Below are 17,220 nucleotides of genomic sequence, written 5' to 3'. Positions count from 1 at the left end.
CAGAGGGACATAACTCCACACACACACACACACACACACGCACGCACACACACACACACACACACACACACACACACACACACACACACAAGCAAAGACAATGGGTGGCAGGGCATTTTTGTGTTAGTCAGGGTATTTTTGACCACACACACACACACAAGCAGAATCAAAATGTAAAAAAAACCACAGACACAAACAAATATAAACAGTGTCACGACTTATCTATTCAGACAAAACACTGTCACATTTCCAAATAAACACACACACACACAAATACACACACCTTCGGCCAGGGAATTGTCTTCTGAGTGTCCATTGAGGCTGGAGATGCTGGAGATCTGTCCGTTCTTTTGCAGCAGCTACACAAGAGACAAAGAGATAAAGAGACCGATTAATGAAATGACATCCAAACCCAAATAAAGAGGAAATGAGCTGCCAACAACCTAATTGAACATAGATTTCACACCACCTCAGTAACATTCTAACAGACACTAGGCTGGGCAGACACATCTTATCTCCCCACTCTGATTCCGATCAAGGGGCCCAGGATCCCTGGAACTACAGGGGCTCTTTGGATGGGGCAAGCCTTGCTGACAGCACTACAATACAGGCTAGCCGAGGGCATTGTCTGGCTAGCCTAGGCTAGGTTAGAGTAGACTAGTAGACTGTAGGGAGATAAATAGTCAAGCTCTCCATAGAGAAGCTCATCTAACTAATGGATTTCCCTCAGTCTCCGATCCCAGCGGTGTCTAGGAATACTCTGAAACATGATCCGGTCACTCAAGAGAGGAGAGGAGAGGAGAAAGGAGCCTCTCTGTTTCAGTCTGGACATGTAAAGAACAAGAGAGAAGAGAGAGAGAAGGGAGAGAGAGAGAGAGTGAGAGTGAGAGAGAGAGTGAGGGGAATGGCTGACATTCACAATCAACACTTTCTTACAAGTTGATGGGAAGCGACTCTTCGCATGGAGCTAATAGGAATGATAAGAAGAGACGGTGTGTGTGTGACATAGAGAGAGAGAGAGAGAGAGAGAGAGAGAGAGAGACAGCAATAGAGTTAAAAAAAAAAAGGAAATCAAAATAATAGTTGTGTGTTTGACAGGTCAGTCTAACATGACACAGGAAACAATAAACATGTGTGGTCTGCCCCCCCCCACACACACACACACTCACACACCCACACACACACTGTAAGGCTCTCTGCTGTTCTCATGGTGGACCCTTAGGAGGGTCTCTGATCCGATCTGAGAGTGTGAGACAGCAGACGACCTTTGACCCTACCCCTTCTGGCCAACCTCATGTCTGGCATTCCCAGCATTCCATGCCCTCTTCACGAGATTCCTCAGATCAGGGGCAACTAACACCCCCCCACTCCCCCCCTCACCCCAAAACATCTGAGTTCACCTCCTCTCTCCTGGGTCAACCCAGCATTCCCAGCAACCCCCCCAGGCCCTCACTTTCAAAGAAATTGCCACGCCTTCCGGAGGGTGTCTGTAATGCCATGGCTTCATTCTCGTCACAGTGAGAAACATGGCCCCAGGCCCCAGTTGTGTGAGGCCATGATTGCAGGTGTCATCCGGGACACACACTCTCTGTCCATTATGAGGTGGGAGTGGTTAGAATACTTTGGAGGGTTAGAATGCCTCGTGGTTGGGTATAAAGAAAAAGCCGAGTGCTACGATGGCAGGCCTAGATAGAATGTTAGCATGTTGGCTAACACATGTTAAACACATACTGTACTTCTTCATAAATATGTGTGTGCATACGTGTGTGTGTACAAATAAAATACACACCCACACAAAGTGTAGGTGGAGGCCATGAGAAGCCTCAGAAATGTAGATGACATCAGATAAGAGGTCAAAGGTGCTGATTTTAGTCTTGTAATACGTTTCCCTCACACACTGGCCAGAGGGGACTAACTCAACACACATGCACAAAAGCACACAAACACACATGCACAAAAGCACACACAAAACACACATTCAGCATGAACAATCTGACAGGATGTTCAACTCAAATTCCTCATTCAGTCAGTCATGTCCTCGTTAAAAAGCTTTACAGTTTTGGATTATTTTCACAAGTGGTCCAGATAAGTATCTGAAGGAAGTGTTTTAGCAAATATGCATTTTTTACTTGACTGAATAACCACTTTGGAAATTATACACTTGAGTTGTAATGACCACCACTTTCTTCCAAACCAAAAAGAAAGAAAGTCCTCAAATCAAATGTAGTTCTGCCTAATGTGACTGTGCATCTATGACATTTCTCATAATTGTTGTCTCAATTTCTGTGGCTGTGCACTTTTAATTATCTGACAGAGACATGTGTGAAGAAAGTGTGAAAAAGACAAGAGCTGGTCAGGAGGTTGGCAGAGTGGTGTGACATGAGGTGTTTGTGTGTGTGTTGTGTATCTGTTGGCAGGGGGTGGGTATGTAGTGTGTGTGCTTTTCTGGCCTAGCACTTGCGATGTTGACCAAGCTTACTTAGTAAACACAGAGGCACGAGACACAACAACTTCAAACCAGCTGCTGGGCCAACCCAACACCTTCCCTCTGTTCCCCACATCCCCCTCTCTTTCTCTGTTTTCTCTCTCGCTCTCTCTCCCTCTCTCCCTCTCTCTGCCTGTCTGCCCTGTCTGCTAGTGGGACTACTTTACCTTTTTCACTCTCTGCTCATCCCTCCCTTCTTCCACTCCCTCATTTCAGGAGAGGCTGGTGAACCTCTACGACTGGCGCTTGGCTCCCAAATCTTTCAACTGAGCTTTAGCAGGAAGATTTACACCTTCCCACTCCACAGAGACGGGTTTAGAGGGAGAAGGAGACACAGCTGTCCAATTAGACCTCTAATCCCCCAGGTATAATACCCACAGCGTCATTACACCAATGACCGAGCCATTGACTACTCTCTCAGAGGCTGGCTATACACTATTGACTAATGCTGTAGCCAATGTCAGTGAATCAGCTAAATGCTAATATCTCATGGCTAACCAACATCCAGGGACTAAAGTTCAAACCAAAACCGTGACTGCTGAAAAGGAGCTTGATATTGGACATAGTCTCTTTGGACTTGTTAATGTTACTGAGTAACAAAGTAAAAATAAACCATGAACCATGAGCCTAACAAGGTCAGAGGTAGAGAAGCCGTCGTAAATTTGGCTGACCGGGCTTCATCTCATCCCGACCCAATACCGCCAGTTAATCCCAGATTTATTGACGATGACGCATGCAGAGAAGACATAACGTTAGCCAGAAAAACAAGGCTTCGCTTCTGTACTTCAGCTCACAAGCAGAAACTTCAGCGAACAAGAAAGGGTTTGCTGTCGCAGTGTTGTGATGAACTACACATGATGAAACACTAGGGAATGACACACAAACTAACACACATCCACAACGACACACACAGATGAGGTCTGAGAACTCCCTCTGGGGTTCATTCATGACAATTACCCTCATGCCCTTTGACCCCTGAAGGGATGATAGAAATGAGAGGAAGAGAGGGGGAGCTACAGCACTGGAGGAAAAGAGAAAGACATAGAAGAGATAAGGAGTGAGTAGAGGGGTGGAAAACAAGATAACCAGAAGAAGGGGAGAGGAAGAACACACACACGCACACTCAACCCATCGGAGGTTTCAGAGCCCTGAAGCAAGTGTCATTTCCACCCCCACATACTGTAAGTCATCTCTACACAGACACGTCCTTCTGTCGGTCCACCCCGCTCTTCATGTGGCCCTCACCCTGCCTACCTCCCTTCTACCTCCCTCCAGGCCATTTCCACTCTCCTCTGGGATCAAAGCCCGGTCCGACCCCCGCCCCCGGCAGCACCCTCTCTGGGCTGGTGTGTGCTTGTCGAGGGGCTCTCTCAGGTCATCTACCCGTGCTCATCTGTCAGCTCGAAGGCATCACCGTCTTTCAACATCCGTCAGTGAGACACAACTCTGGTGTTACTTCAGGGGATAAGCACGCTGGGTTCTGCGGAGAGCAACGCCATTGACAGAGAGTACAGTGTGTGTGTGTTTACCTGTTTGAAATTCTTTTCACGGCGTATACAGTGTGTGTGTGTTTTACTAGTCTGCAGTGCATACAGTTTGTGTTTCTGCAGGTATGTGTGTGTGTGTGTTCCTGCTTTTCTTGACCTGTTTGTTCTTATTAAGCTGTGCATAGCGTGTGATCTGCTGGCCTCATGCTTGATGCAGCAAAACAGAGTGAAGAGAAACTGGACCTGGCAGCCCCCATGCAACTACAAACCAACAGCTGGCCACAACAGAGGCCAAGCTAACAGAGAATCTGGCCCATCTTAATCTAATACACCTCTGCAAACTCAATCAGACCCAGCTGACCAAATTCACTGACTAATAACCTTCTTTGACATGAAGTCAGTAGGTTTTAATCAAACATGATCAGGTCCTGAGGTAAGTAGCAGCCAGAACTGAAAGGCAGCAAACAACTGACCTCAGGGTAACTCTCCTCTACCATGTCTACTGGAACATTTACATGTATTCATTTAGCAGACACTTTTATCCAAAGCGACTTCCAAGAGAGTGCATAGGTCAATGATCATAACGAGACAGCCCCAAAACTTTGTGGGTAGCCAAAACATGAAGCATACATTGTGGAAAGCAAATAGGTGCCAATGGGAAGCAACATAAGAGCATGTAGTTAAACAAGTTACAATTAAACTACATGAACCTAAAGAAGTGCAGAGTGTACCTGGAGGAATGCAAGCAACAATAATATAATTCACAGCGAGGAAACTAACATCAGGTCCAGCAAGTCATTCCTAAGTACGAAGGGACGACTGAATACTTTCCATAGTGGACAGTATGCACAATACACACAGAAATCTACAAACACACACACATAAATGCCTACTGATCTGGTGGAGAATTGGGTGACTTTGTCTGGGACAAGCCTCCCTCTAGAAACTTCTTCCCCTCTGCACACAGCGTGGAGTCTATTTAGACTGGTCCTCTTAAGATTGTATTTATAGCAGCTTTTTGGTAAAAGCCTCTACATCTGCCTTTACAAGCCCAGCTGCTCCAGACCCCATAGCTCTATATAAGGCCAAAATCTGTGAGTGTGTGTGCGTGTGAATGAATGTGAGTGTGTGTGAAAAAGGGAAAGAATTGTGTTTTGTACAGAGTGTTAAGTAGGAAAAACAAGAAAAACACAACATAGGTCATACGACATTCACATCTCACAAGTCAATGACCATATTCAGACCCCAAAGAGCAGTATTCCTTGATTTTACCATGCTAAGTTATGGTAGTATCTGACAGCATCCATTCAGACAGGCACGATCCTGCCAGGGCCTGATTCTCAGTTTTCATGACTGCACAAACAAGGAAGTCATTCTCTAATGGTAAGCTGAGATCTAATCATCACCACAGAAAGCTTCTCTCCTCCCCTGGGCCAATGCCAGTGGTTTAGCAGCACAAAGATGACACAGGAAGGGGCTGCTGAACACGAAAGTTAAAGGCCATCATTCATATTGCCATGGGGTAGCTAATTACAAACACATACAAATGATAAAAAAACAGCACTACTGATAACACTAATCGACGTCACGTTCCAGAATGAAGAGCAGAGCACTTGGCCACCACCCAACAGGAGAGGCCAGGGGGAATGGGGCGAGAGAGAAGCAAAGAGGGAAACAAAGTCACTTTTTAGTCACTTTTCTTGTCTCTCTCTCTTTCTTGTCTCTCTCACTTACCTTGAAAAGATTAGTCCCAGACCGTGGCTCCAACTCCAGAACACTCGGTCACTGAATTAAGACAGATTTAGCATAGGTTCTGGGAGAAAATAAACCCTGTTTACTATTTTTAGTATATATATATATGTCTCTTGGACCACATACTTTGTGTGTGTGTTTGTGTGTGTGTTTGTGTGTGTGTGTGTGTTTGTGTGTGTTTGTGTGTGTGTGTGTTTGTGTGAACAGTACACCTGTTCCACCAGGTTCCACAAGGTAGGTCCAACAGCTATGTACATAAATCATGACATGTATCCTCAGTGACCTCTGAACTCGACCACTATACCTCCCACTATGTGTCTGTTTTCTATCCCCTCATTCCTCCGTCCTGACCGCCTGCTACTGACAAGCCCCCCCATGTCGAAAGTCACACAGGGACAAACAAACAATAATAAAGTATTTCCTAGAGAGGGACCCCCTAGGACAGGATCACAGACAGTCCATACTGGCCAGCGCTCAACCCTGGGGACCTGGCCTTCAAACCGGGCTGAAATAATAAACCTCCCCCCTGGTCCTTATGGACCTCCAGCCTCTCTGCACAACTGATAAGCATCTTCAGAGGAGGTTTAAAGGGATTGGGAAGGATTTGGAAGGCCTGCTGATGAAACAAACATGGGTGTGATTATCATTGGTTGGTGACTAACCCCAGAAATGTTTTTCTTGAAAAAAAGGTTGGAAAGAAATTGCCTACCTTTGCATCTTTTACTACTACAGGCAATTTCTCTTCCATCTTACTCCTGACATCTAGACCTAGTCCTGTCTGACTTCAAGGACAGGTCTGAGTGTTTGACATGATAACGTTGACAAGATAACGTCTCACTATTGACTGAACGTTCAGATTGGATCCACAAAAGCTCTTGACCTTGGCTATTCATCTGAACGAATCACGTGATGGACTACACAAGAAGAAGTTATGGAACAATCTTCAATTGTTCAGCCAGCAGGCACTTGGGCACGTGGGAAACAGAGCACCACGGGGAACATTTGATAAAATAAAAACAGAGCAAGGACACTGGTTTACCCGCCAGTCTCCTGCTCTGCCTGATTCAATTTGGTAGGTCGAAAGAAGAGATACAAAGGATATTCTGTGGTATTTTGCCAGGGCGCTCCTCACATTTATGTTGTTAGCTTGCTAGCGAGGACATGTGACGGACGGCAGTCAGCTGTGAAGCAGGAGGGGATAGAGGTAGAGTTCCGTTTATTTATTCATTAATCTCCACAAATTATAATGACACCTTAAATAGGTTGTGCATGAGCGGCACTAAAATGGTCGAAGGAGTCTAATGCTAAAGCAGTTAATGCTAAAGGTTAGCCCCCCCCCCCCCCCCCCCCCACTCAAACCCTTTGCCGCCTGCGCGTTCCGATTTTTCATGACCTGCGGACACCCACTTACTAGTTCACTGTGTTCAGTGAAGAAGTTTGTTTTTACTACTTAGAGTAGCCTACCTAGCAGAAGCTTCAGTATTCAAAAGTTAGCATTGTGGGTCAAACATTATTTTCTCGACATCAACCCCATTATTGGTGTTAGACTGCAACCAGACACCCCTAACTGTACAGTACTGTACCTTCTCCAGGTGTGAGGATTGACACTACACTGATGCTGAAAGGGAAAAACACACGTCCGATCCACCCACCACAGTGCCTTGTGGTTGCCAGATCCTGCTCGTGTTGCTGATGGACATCATGAGCCAGACACCAGTTATCATGACCCCACGGAGCAGAATGGAACAGAAGGCTCCTTACAATCTTTCGACTGCCTCGAGGCACTAATTACTGCCTCAGCCTCTAAGACAAGAATGTGTTGGAAGCTTTAGGCAAACCAGGTGTCACAGGTTTAAATGCAAAAATGGCCCACATAAAGGGTTGTGGGTTTGAATCCCTTTAAGGATCCCATCGAGTACTAAAATGGGTGCACTCGCTTTTCCCAATTTAGCGTAATACCTGCTAAATAAAATGATCAGAAATGCTGATTAAACATCAGCAGAAATACAACCACAAAGAACATATAGATAAATATATATATGTGTGTTTGTGAGGCAGACTTCCTCCTCCATCCCTATTTATTTTCCAAGCCAACCAGTTCTGCAGACTTTGCCCCAGGGAAGGCTCAATGACAGATAGGTTGATGGATGAGAGGGCTGTATGATCAATACCGTAAATCTACGAGATTTTACAGCACAGGGTCAGTTCTCCACACCTACGCACGTAGCCACACACACACACACAGAACGATGAATCCTTTTTAGTCTTTCAGACCTCCGCAAACACATTTGGAGCCCTCTGACACACACAATTGGACACACAAGTACACATATACACACACTATAGACAACACTTGCATCGGGGCGAGTGTGATAAAAAATGCATGGAAGGGAGAGAGAGGGGAGAGAGTCAGAAATAGACAGGAGGGGAGTGAGATGGGAAGCAAGCAAAGGTATGAGCGGAGGGTAAGAAAAAATGGTGGGAAGGGTGAGAGAAAGATAAAGAGAGAGAGAGAGAGAGAGAGAGAGAGAGAGAGAGAGAGAGAGAGAGAGAGAGAGAGAGAGAGAGAGAGAGAGAGAGAGAGAGAGGAGAGAGAGAGAGAGAGAGAGAGAGAGAGAGGGGAAGGTGAGCGTGGCCACAGAGAGCATGTTGTTGTGTGACGTGACAGAGCTGAGCTATTTAGAAGAGAACTGGGGCCTCTGGGATAGGACAGCCCGCAGTGGAGGCCACAGAGCGCCTGCGTCAGCCAGATGGAAAGAGAGAGAGAGCAAGAAGAGAGAGGAAAGAGGGAGAAGATAGAGAGACATTCACCGAACAGTGTGTTTTGACAGTAAACAGTAAGTCACTCACTATCAACCTTCCCCTTTTAAGCCACAAATTGAAGGCTGGTGTTGAACAGCTCTCAGTCATAGACTACAAGGCAGGAATATTCAGATGTGTTTTATACCAAATAGTAACAAAAAGTACTGGTACTTTTAACACACACACGCACAGATTATTATTCTAAAGTTTGCTCTTGATAAGTTTTCACATGGAAGAGCACCCAGACAGAAGACCACACGTCAAGGTGCACCTGCTCCACATTTAGCACTTCAACAATCCATTTCAACACAGCCTGAAGCCTTCACACAGCATTAGCATGCTAAACCACCGTCCGAGATGAATAGACATGGTGAATTAGCTTAGCCTTTGGCTTAGCAAGTGTGTTTGTGGGTGGAAACAGATCAGGATCAGTGGCTCTTATGTTAGCTTGGGGCTAGTATGGATTACATCACAGCATCATGACCCAAATCCCAAATGCAAAATGTCCTCATGTGACATCAGAAAAGTCTCTCCCACCATCGTTTAGAGAGCAACACCCCCTAAACACACGCCAAATACAGAACAAGCTTGGCGTTCAGCCTCAGAGAAACAGCTGACTTCTGCAACGCGCTCATCGAAGGCATCTGTATGTGCCATATGGATGCAGCACAAGATCCTCTCGCAGTAAGAAATGTAGTGGTCATGTGTTCCTTTTGGTACATGCTGACTCAGACATGACATAAGCCATATTATCGTAAAAGAAAAAACATGGACGTATGTATAGCAACTCTTTCACCCTTTCTTTTGGATGTAGCCTGAATAAGACATCAAACTCTGCTGTGTTCCAATCCCAATGATTTATTTGAGGCAGACAGCTTGGTACGCTCCCCAGGGTGCAGTGAACACCCTGGACCCCGCTGGCCAGATCTAGGCCACTCAATATCGCACCATCATCGTGAGACGTCGGCCCCCAACGGGCCCTTGGGAAGACCAAACCCCTCCCCACACACCTCTGCATCTGAGCTCATCACTTTTTGGAATGAGGAGCTGAGAAAATCAATCAGACACTTCTGAGGGTGCAATCTGTCTGTGAGAGTGTACGTGTCTGTGTGTGTGTGTGTGTGTGTGTGTGTGTGTGTGTGTGTTTCTTCTGCTCACCCAACATCTTTTTTTGTATTCTTTGGGCCGGACCTAGAGGAATATGGTATTCCCAGCTGATCCCACTCAAATCCCTCTGCTGTGCAACACCCAATAACACTGGTTAGGAAACACTTATCAAGGAGTAGTGCACTGGAAATGCATCCCCTATCAATAATCTGTGGGAATAATATGGGGAGTCAGGTGGCTGAGCGGTTAGGGAATCGGGCTAGTAATCCGAAGGTTGCCAGTTCGATTCCCGTTCATGCCAACTGACGTTGTGTCCTTGGGCAAGGCACTTCACCCTACTTTCCTCGGGGGAATGTCCCTGTACTTACTGTAAGTCGCTCTGGATAAGAGCGTCTGCTAAATGACTAAATGTAAATGTAAATAATCTACGTTAAAACGTATTAATTTGAGCAATTGGGACACTTCTGATACTGGTGGTAAGATGGCGCCCATTTCTCTTCAATGTTCTCCTGCTTCTTGTAGTTTACATATTTGTATTTCAACTACAATACTACACAACACATGGGAATTTTAAGACATCCTTAGCATAAATATTCAGAACTATCCAGGTCCCTACCACCCACTCCCCTTCTAATCTTCTGCCTTGGCTGTTTGGGGTTTGCCTTTCCTCAAAACTCATTATTGTCTTACTGGTTCAAACTCCTAATCAGAGACACAAAAGAACTGTCCTTTTTTTAGATACCCAAACACACAAGTCCATTCTTTCCTGTGAGAGCGCTGGCACTGGATCTGACATGAGGGAAATGGTAGGATGGAGGGATGGGGAGCGGGGGAGGACAAACACTAATTACAAGCAATCCTCTTCCCATTTCCCAAAACAGAGAGAGAAAAACACAACAGGAATTCTGGGAATAAAACATTGTAACATTGATAGAAGGTCAGCTCTGTTTCAGGAGCTCTATCAGCCCTACCCCACCACACCCCCACACACGTGAGCAAGATAAAGGAGTTACAGTGGTTACGGATCACGTAAGATTCACATGCACACTGCCTCATGCCAGGCTAACACACAGTACTGTATTTCTTCCCCGTCTAAATAAGTTAGGTCCTCTAGCTTCCTCTTCCAGCTTTGTTGAACTCAATTATATCTTTCTCTCTCTCCTTCGTTTTCATTGAATCTCTCTGGCCCTCCTTTTCCTCTCCTGTGACTTCACATGCATACATGCGTGCACCCCCCAGAGGCACACCAGCACACACACCTACCACCCCACACATACAAACACACACCTACCACCCCACACATACAAACACACACCTACCACCCCACACATACAAACACACACCTACCACCCCACACATACAAACACACACCTACCACCCCACACATACAAACACACACCTACCACCCCACACATACAAACACACACCTAGCCCCCCCCACACACACACACACACCTACCACCCCACACATACAAACACACACCTAGCCCCCCCCCCCCACACACACACACACCTTCTCTCCCTTACACACACTAACGCACACAACGACACCCCCCCAAAAAAATGTAACAAAACAAACACCTACCTCCCCCCCCACACACACACACTAACACACGCACAGAACCTCCCAACACAAACTAACACACACATAACCCCCACACACCCCAACACACACAGTAACATCTCTCCCATTAGGCTCCAGCTGAACACAGAGGTGGTTCATTAGAATCCCAACCTCCTGATGTCTGGACTTGTGGAGTCTTGTTCCTCTACAACTGTAACAGAGTCACACACACACAAACACACCCACCTCTTGGGGAAACACCTACAAAAGTATTGTTTTGATGAGAGTAAAACAAAATAAGGTGCTGTTCCTCAAAAGCTGCTTTTGATGTGTAAATAATGACTTCTGTGTCTATATACAGTATAGAGTTAGTGTTTACTGAAATGGCTGAGTTTGTATGCCCAGTGTACTCTGCATGTTCAAAGTATGTGTCATTCACAACAGTAGGCTGAAGCAACAGACTCACCAGCAGCTCCCTTGGTAACCTCACCTGTGATGATGGAGCATGGGGGGGGGGGGTCTTCTCACATGCATCACAATGTGTTTTCCTCATTCCCTCACTCTCGCAGCCTGAACGAGGGGGGAGGTCCTATGATCAGACATGCTAACCCCTCCCCCCCTCCCCCCGAAACACACACCCACACACCTGACATTAAGGACTCTTTTTGCCCATCTCACTCTCAACCCTTGTCATCAGTGTCTTTTTAACCAAGGAGGGGTGGGGGGGGTGGGAGGGACATGGAACAATCCCTCGATTCATCTCTTTATGTCCTCCTGCCTAGGTTTTCCCTTTCTTACGCACCCTCCCTCTTTGTCGCTCTCTTTCTCTTCCTTACCCTCTTCCTTACCCTCCCTCACTCTCTCTCCCTCTCACACTCTCAGAAGGGACACCCTCTCTGGAGGTCCTGTTGGTTCCTTCCTGTTTTGGGGCCGGTGCACACAGGGGCCTCTCCAGACCATCCTCAATGGTGGCTCTGTTCCACCCCCTCCCCTCCTCCCCTCCTCCTCCAAACCCTCCTTACCCCCTCCCAGTCCTGCTCCTCCCCTCGTTTGTCCGTCTGTCTGTCGGCCCCAAACAGGATCATCATAACAGGAGCCACAAAACACAGACCTCCTTAACTCAAAACATATGAGCCATTTATGCAATACGGCCATAACAATGCAAACATACAACAACATGTTGCTATGTTGTTAGCATGTTTTTCTGTTGCACGGAGTGCACTGAATGCCTGTCGGTTGGAGCTAGCATGTGATGAGCTACAGGTTTCGGGACGCCTTGTCTGTGTGATAGTAAGCTGGTACGTATGTTTGGCTGGTTAGTGCTGTGTTGGACTGTGCATTCCTGGATTGAAACAGCTGTTTTTGTGGGCGGCAAAAGAAAACAATGTATTTAGGCTCCCACCCAACCAGAGAGAGGGATAGGGAAGTGAACGAGGAAATAATAGAGGGAGGAAGGGAGGGAGAGAGAGAGCGAGATGGAGAGATAGAGACAGAGGGAGAAAGAGAAAGAAAGAGAGGCAGAGTGAAGAACAAAAACAACATTTCAGAGTTTCAGACCCAATGTCTGCGTTGGCTGTCTGAGGGATCAAGCGTCCCCCCGCCCACAAACACACTCGCCAGCACACACACACCTCTCTTGTTCTCCCTCCCTCAATTTACACACACACACACACACACTCACACACACAACATAGGCCCACAATGTGTTTTTGGTGGTGGGAAGTGTTTAGGGGAGCACGTACTCATCCATGGACCCGTCGTTGACCTACTTCTGGGCAGTGATGGTGGGGGACGAGGAGTGTGTCTGGGTGGAGGGGGAGTGGCTGGACAGGGGCATTGCTCAAATTCCTGGGGGCAGTTGAGAGGATGTTTATGGAGCACATCTCAAGCAGAGAGGCTCCACCCCCGAGAACATCTCCGTCCCCCAAGTGTGTCTGAACCTCCTGCACTATCCCCACCGTCTAATCACCCTGTACAACACCGGTGTCTCCTGCATAGACTGCTTCATCCTAAAATATGAAATGCACTAACATTTCCATTTACTACATGTGATCTACACATCCTTAACTTTGGCCAGTGAGGTTTTTATTGGATTTAACGTTTAGACTGTAGCTCAACACCCTGAACCCTGCACCCCTATAAACTAAAGATGGCCGTAAAAGTTCAGAGGTTGGGAACAGCCCATTTTGGACAGGTCATGGGGTTGTACTGAAGGTCAGGGTCCTCCATGGCTTTAGAGGTCACAGAGCTAGCTTTCTAACCAACACTCAGGATCATTATAAAGCTGGTTACAGTTCTGTGGCATGATTCTTCAGTTCTTCTTTCTAAACCAGTTATACTTTCAGTGTGTTGTTTTAGTGGACAGGTAACCACTACCTGGGAGTCAGGTGGCTGAGCGGTGAGGGAAGCGGGCTAGTAATCTGAAGGTTGCCAGTTCGATTCCCGGCCGTGCCAAATGACGTTGTGTCCTTGGGCAAGGCACTTCACCCTACTTGCCTCGGGGAGAATGTCCCTGTACTTACTGTAAGTCGCTCTGGATAAGAGCGTCTGCTAAATGACTAAATGTAAATGTAATCAGAAGGTTGTTGGTTCGATTCATGGCCATGCCAAATGACGTTGTTTCCTTGGGCAAGGCACTTCACCCTACTTGCCTCGGGGAGAATGTCCCTGTACTTACTGTAAGTCGCTCTGGATAAGAGCGTCTGCTAAATGTAAATGTACCTGGACAACTCAGTCTGTCATGTGTGTTCCCAATTCATCAATCATGTACACTGTGGAAGATAGAATGAAACAGTTTTGAAGATGACTTTCAGTAAATGATTACTTTTAGTAGATGAAGTCATCCAAAAAAGCATGAATTAAAGCCAGGTTAAACTGAGCACTCTTGGCAACATAATGGGTTTAGTAGAGGAAGCCTTCGGCATTGTCACTGATAATTAAGTTCAGCTAGTAGATCTAATCATTCACCCCCTTGTTGCACCTAAATATGTACACATGCAGAACATTGCTAACAATCTTGAGAATAATCTCATATGCAGTTTGTCCCATTAAAATGTTCCTTCAAATTGTTCATGGTTATCCAATGTCTTGGGTTAACCCAATTTAAATTTAGTGGAGGAAAATAAATGATGAAATTATTATGAAGACATGATTGTGTAAAGAGCTATTCAATCCCACGAACAAATTTGTTTCAAATTTGCAATGACTAACTAAAATCCAAGATTAAGTGGGTGGGGAAACTTGGTGATGTGGTTGTCAGAGATACCACTGGATGACAGAAGCAGCATTGTCGACACGATTTTCGAACCTGCCAGGTTGCTACACCCGGGGACGACTTGTAATGAGCAATTTAGTAGCCTACATATAACCTTGTCCTTGCTGCAGTCACAAAGCACATAGCACAAAGCATTCATAGCGGGGTGGCAGGACTGGGGGTGGTGTGAAAACACCACATATCTGACATCGCGTTGTCAAAATCTGACAGATGAGCGTTGCTGAGGCAATGCTTGTGACAGCCAGCTCTAGTATGCAAAGCACCCCTAACTCCCACGTTAACCAAATAACCTGGAGCCACAGGGGATGTGATGTCACGCAGCCAGGTAAACCAACACACACATGCTTAAGAGTGAGCCAGACAGAGTTTGACAGCACCAAACTATGTGAGAACAGCTAAAGAAGCCACAGGGGCCAGTTAAAGAGGAACCGAAAGCAATGGCTCTTTATAAAATGCATTCTCTGCGTTGGTGACTCCATTTCTAATGGGTTATCTGGTGACCTTTAACTGTGAAACCGAAGGACCTCTGTAGCCTCCCACCTAGAAAGAGATTGATAGCATCAATACACTAAACTATGCATGAAAACAGCAGGTGGAAAAACGTACAAAGCCATTAGAGGATGACAAACCCTCAAGACTTATTCACCCAATCACAAGGAACAGAGAGATCGAGAGGCGGAGGGAAAGGACAATTCATACTGTGGCCATCCATAGCCCATCTGGAGTCAGTCATCTCATGTTACAGTACAACACAAGCATCAGTGATGGTAATCAGGAGCTCCCAGCAGCAGGAACACAACACACTGTGCCAGGACCAGGCTCCCCTGGAGACCGAGACCAGCCACAGGGAGAGCTGGAGTGGGCCTTGTCATATATCACCAGCTAGATATGATATCAGGAGTTAATATGTGTTCCAACAGTTGACCTGTTGCCTACTGTGCCCTGTCTGTTGTCACATCAGGCCAGGCTGTGTTTGTGTGGACCTTGCCTACCACTCATTTCACCCAACTTCCTGCTGTTGCCAGATCTTCTTAACAGAATATGTACATTAGGCTATCGTTTGCTTGATGTATGGTTCAGACAGCAGTGCTGTGGAGGTTATGTATCCTATGTACTAGCATGTGATGGGACCAAATGAAGAGCACCATAACATCACACTGTTTAATTAGATGGCACATGTGATTATTGACTAAAGACTGTTCAAGATTGCAACCAAACAACACCAGAGATGGACTGTATAATGTATTAGTTATTACATAATATAGCATAGTTAAGGGAGACAGAATCAGGACACAGGTGAAGAAGTAGATGTGAATTAAACCTATTTTGCAATGTAGAAGCTCCAAAATATGCTCAAATATGTAGGTCTCTGAGGCATTGCATTGATATATATATGATATCAGCCAAAGTTATTACAATCATCAGCTGATTTATTCCATCAACTGTTATGCAATGTGCGTCCGTACCTAGTCTGTAGTGCGATTTATTAAAAACAGTTAATTATTGTTTTCAGGGCCAAATGAAAGGCGACAGTAAAGGTACATGACCGTAAATTGTGACCGAGCAGTGCTGCTGACGTTTTTATTACTGCGGAGCGTACACCCACGGCATAGGATACCTTGCTGCATACACCTCGTTGCATTACTCAGCAAAACCTTAAAAAAGTGGTAGAGCTCCCATTCATCCAGCAAGCCGAAGTCAGTGGATAGTCGGAATAAAAGGTGTTAAACGGAATTGATCAAAGTGTAAAGATTAGGCCACTCGGTAACTTGATTAGCATGAATCAAAATAAATGCAGCAGCGTGGGAACTGCGTTAGTTAAGCGCAAAATGGGCTGCTTCAGTGTTGTCCGTGGCGAGACTGCGACTGCTGGGACAGTGACTTGGGCTCAGAAGTCGCCGTTAACCCACAGAGCATCCATTTACCTTGGCATCGACGGCGCTGTCCTCCTGGGTCGCGTTCACCTCCGCACTCAGCTCCTCCGCTGACGCATCTTCTTGAGTCTTCCCGTCCCGTTGCGCTGAGGTCTGTGCTCCCATGGCGAAAACCTCACGTTCTCCTCTTTGGCTTCTTATTGTCTGGAAACCACAGCAAACGCGATCAAAATATGAAAGAAAGTCGTTGACTACAACAAGTAGGGTATCCGAGCGCCCAAAATGCGTCCTGATGAACCGCTCAAGGGTAGTCGAGGTCTGAAGTGATGAAACCAGAGTGCCAACGAACTCTTTTAGGACCCCCCCCCCCCCCCTCCTCCCCTCAATATCACATGGACCGCTAGTGCGCCGCGGCACGCCTTACAAAAACAGAGGAGCTCAGGGATAGCGACCTGATAAAGGGGCGCAGCCACGCAGTAAACAATGTATCGCCTTTAGCCTACCTTTCCAAATGAATTCGCCCAGACATTTAACCCATGATTTCAAAATGAGGTTATGAATTTGTAATACTTGGTTGAGGCTACTGCGAAAAGCACCTGCTGCCTTGAGATTTCACATGAATGTTTTACATTATTATAGGTAAATGCCTCTCTCTCTTTCTCTCTTTCTTTGTTTTTCTGTCTCATGTATACACACTGATGGTTTGTGGATGTCGACCTAATGAACAGAGTATGGGCACGCGGGCTTGAGTGGCAGCGTTAATTGCGGGTTTGGCCGCGCGCCATCAACTACAGTAGCTAGCATTTTGTATGGAATTTCGGGAGCACAAATTAAAGGCCTCTGCAGAGCACTAAGCCAAGTTCACACAAGCCTAG

General features: G+C 46.2%; 1 protein-coding gene across 1 annotated transcript in view; it reads right to left on the bottom strand.

The window, feature by feature from the left end:
* The window catches only part of akap12b (A kinase (PRKA) anchor protein 12b), a 38,774-nt gene extending 22,081 nt beyond the window's left edge, over positions 1-16,693 (bottom strand). Inside the window, exons 1-2 of the mRNA XM_062467206.1 lie at positions 16,397-16,693; positions 284-359 (exon numbers count right to left, since the gene is read on the bottom strand). Of these exons, the coding sequence (XP_062323190.1) occupies positions 284-359; positions 16,397-16,510 (190 nt within the window). The 5' untranslated portion in view covers positions 16,511-16,693. The remainder of the gene's footprint in view (positions 1-283; positions 360-16,396) is intronic.
* Positions 16,694-17,220: the final 527 nt, after the last annotated feature.

This window comes from Osmerus eperlanus, chromosome 8, assembly GCF_963692335.1.
Source record: "Osmerus eperlanus chromosome 8, fOsmEpe2.1, whole genome shotgun sequence".
NCBI classification, from domain to species: Eukaryota; Metazoa; Chordata; class Actinopteri; order Osmeriformes; family Osmeridae; genus Osmerus; species Osmerus eperlanus.
The sequence above is the reverse complement of the archived record's forward strand: the minus strand, read 5'-3'. Positions and strand labels throughout refer to the sequence as shown.